At 61.1% G+C, this 296-nt stretch overlaps 1 protein-coding gene across 1 annotated transcript in view; it reads right to left on the bottom strand.

The window, feature by feature from the left end:
• SRRT (serrate, RNA effector molecule) overlaps positions 1-296 on the bottom strand; it is a gene marked incomplete at its 3' end in the record, with an annotated part of 29,055 nt that overhangs the window by 26,924 nt on the left and 1,835 nt on the right. Inside the window, exon 4 of the mRNA XM_017736411.1 lies at positions 224-291. Coding sequence (XP_017591900.1) covers positions 224-291 — 68 coding nt within the window. The remainder of the gene's footprint in view (positions 1-223; positions 292-296) is intronic.

Below are 296 nucleotides of genomic sequence, written 5' to 3'. Positions count from 1 at the left end.
GGGGGGAGTTCAGAGGTTTTGGGGGTCCCAGGTGTGATTTTGGGGTGATTTTGGGGGGTTTTGGCCTCACCTGGCCTGGATGGGCAGCAACTGCTGCTTTACCGTGTGGGGTTTTGGGGCAGATTTCAGGTTTTTGGGGCTCAGGAAGCTTGGGGAAGTTTGGGGGGGGGTTTGGGGGCCCTGAGTGTGATTCTGGGGTGATTTTGGGAGGTTTTGGGCTCACCTGGCCTGGATGGGCAGCAGCTGGTGCTGCAGGAGCTGGGGCTGCATCTCGTGGGGGGCCCCGGGCGTCTTGG

Source organism: Corvus brachyrhynchos, unplaced genomic scaffold (genome assembly GCF_000691975.1).
Source record: "Corvus brachyrhynchos isolate BGI_N302 unplaced genomic scaffold, ASM69197v1 scaffold1176, whole genome shotgun sequence".
NCBI lineage: Eukaryota > Metazoa > Chordata > Aves > Passeriformes > Corvidae > Corvus > Corvus brachyrhynchos.
The sequence above is the reverse complement of the archived record's forward strand: the minus strand, read 5'-3'. Positions and strand labels throughout refer to the sequence as shown.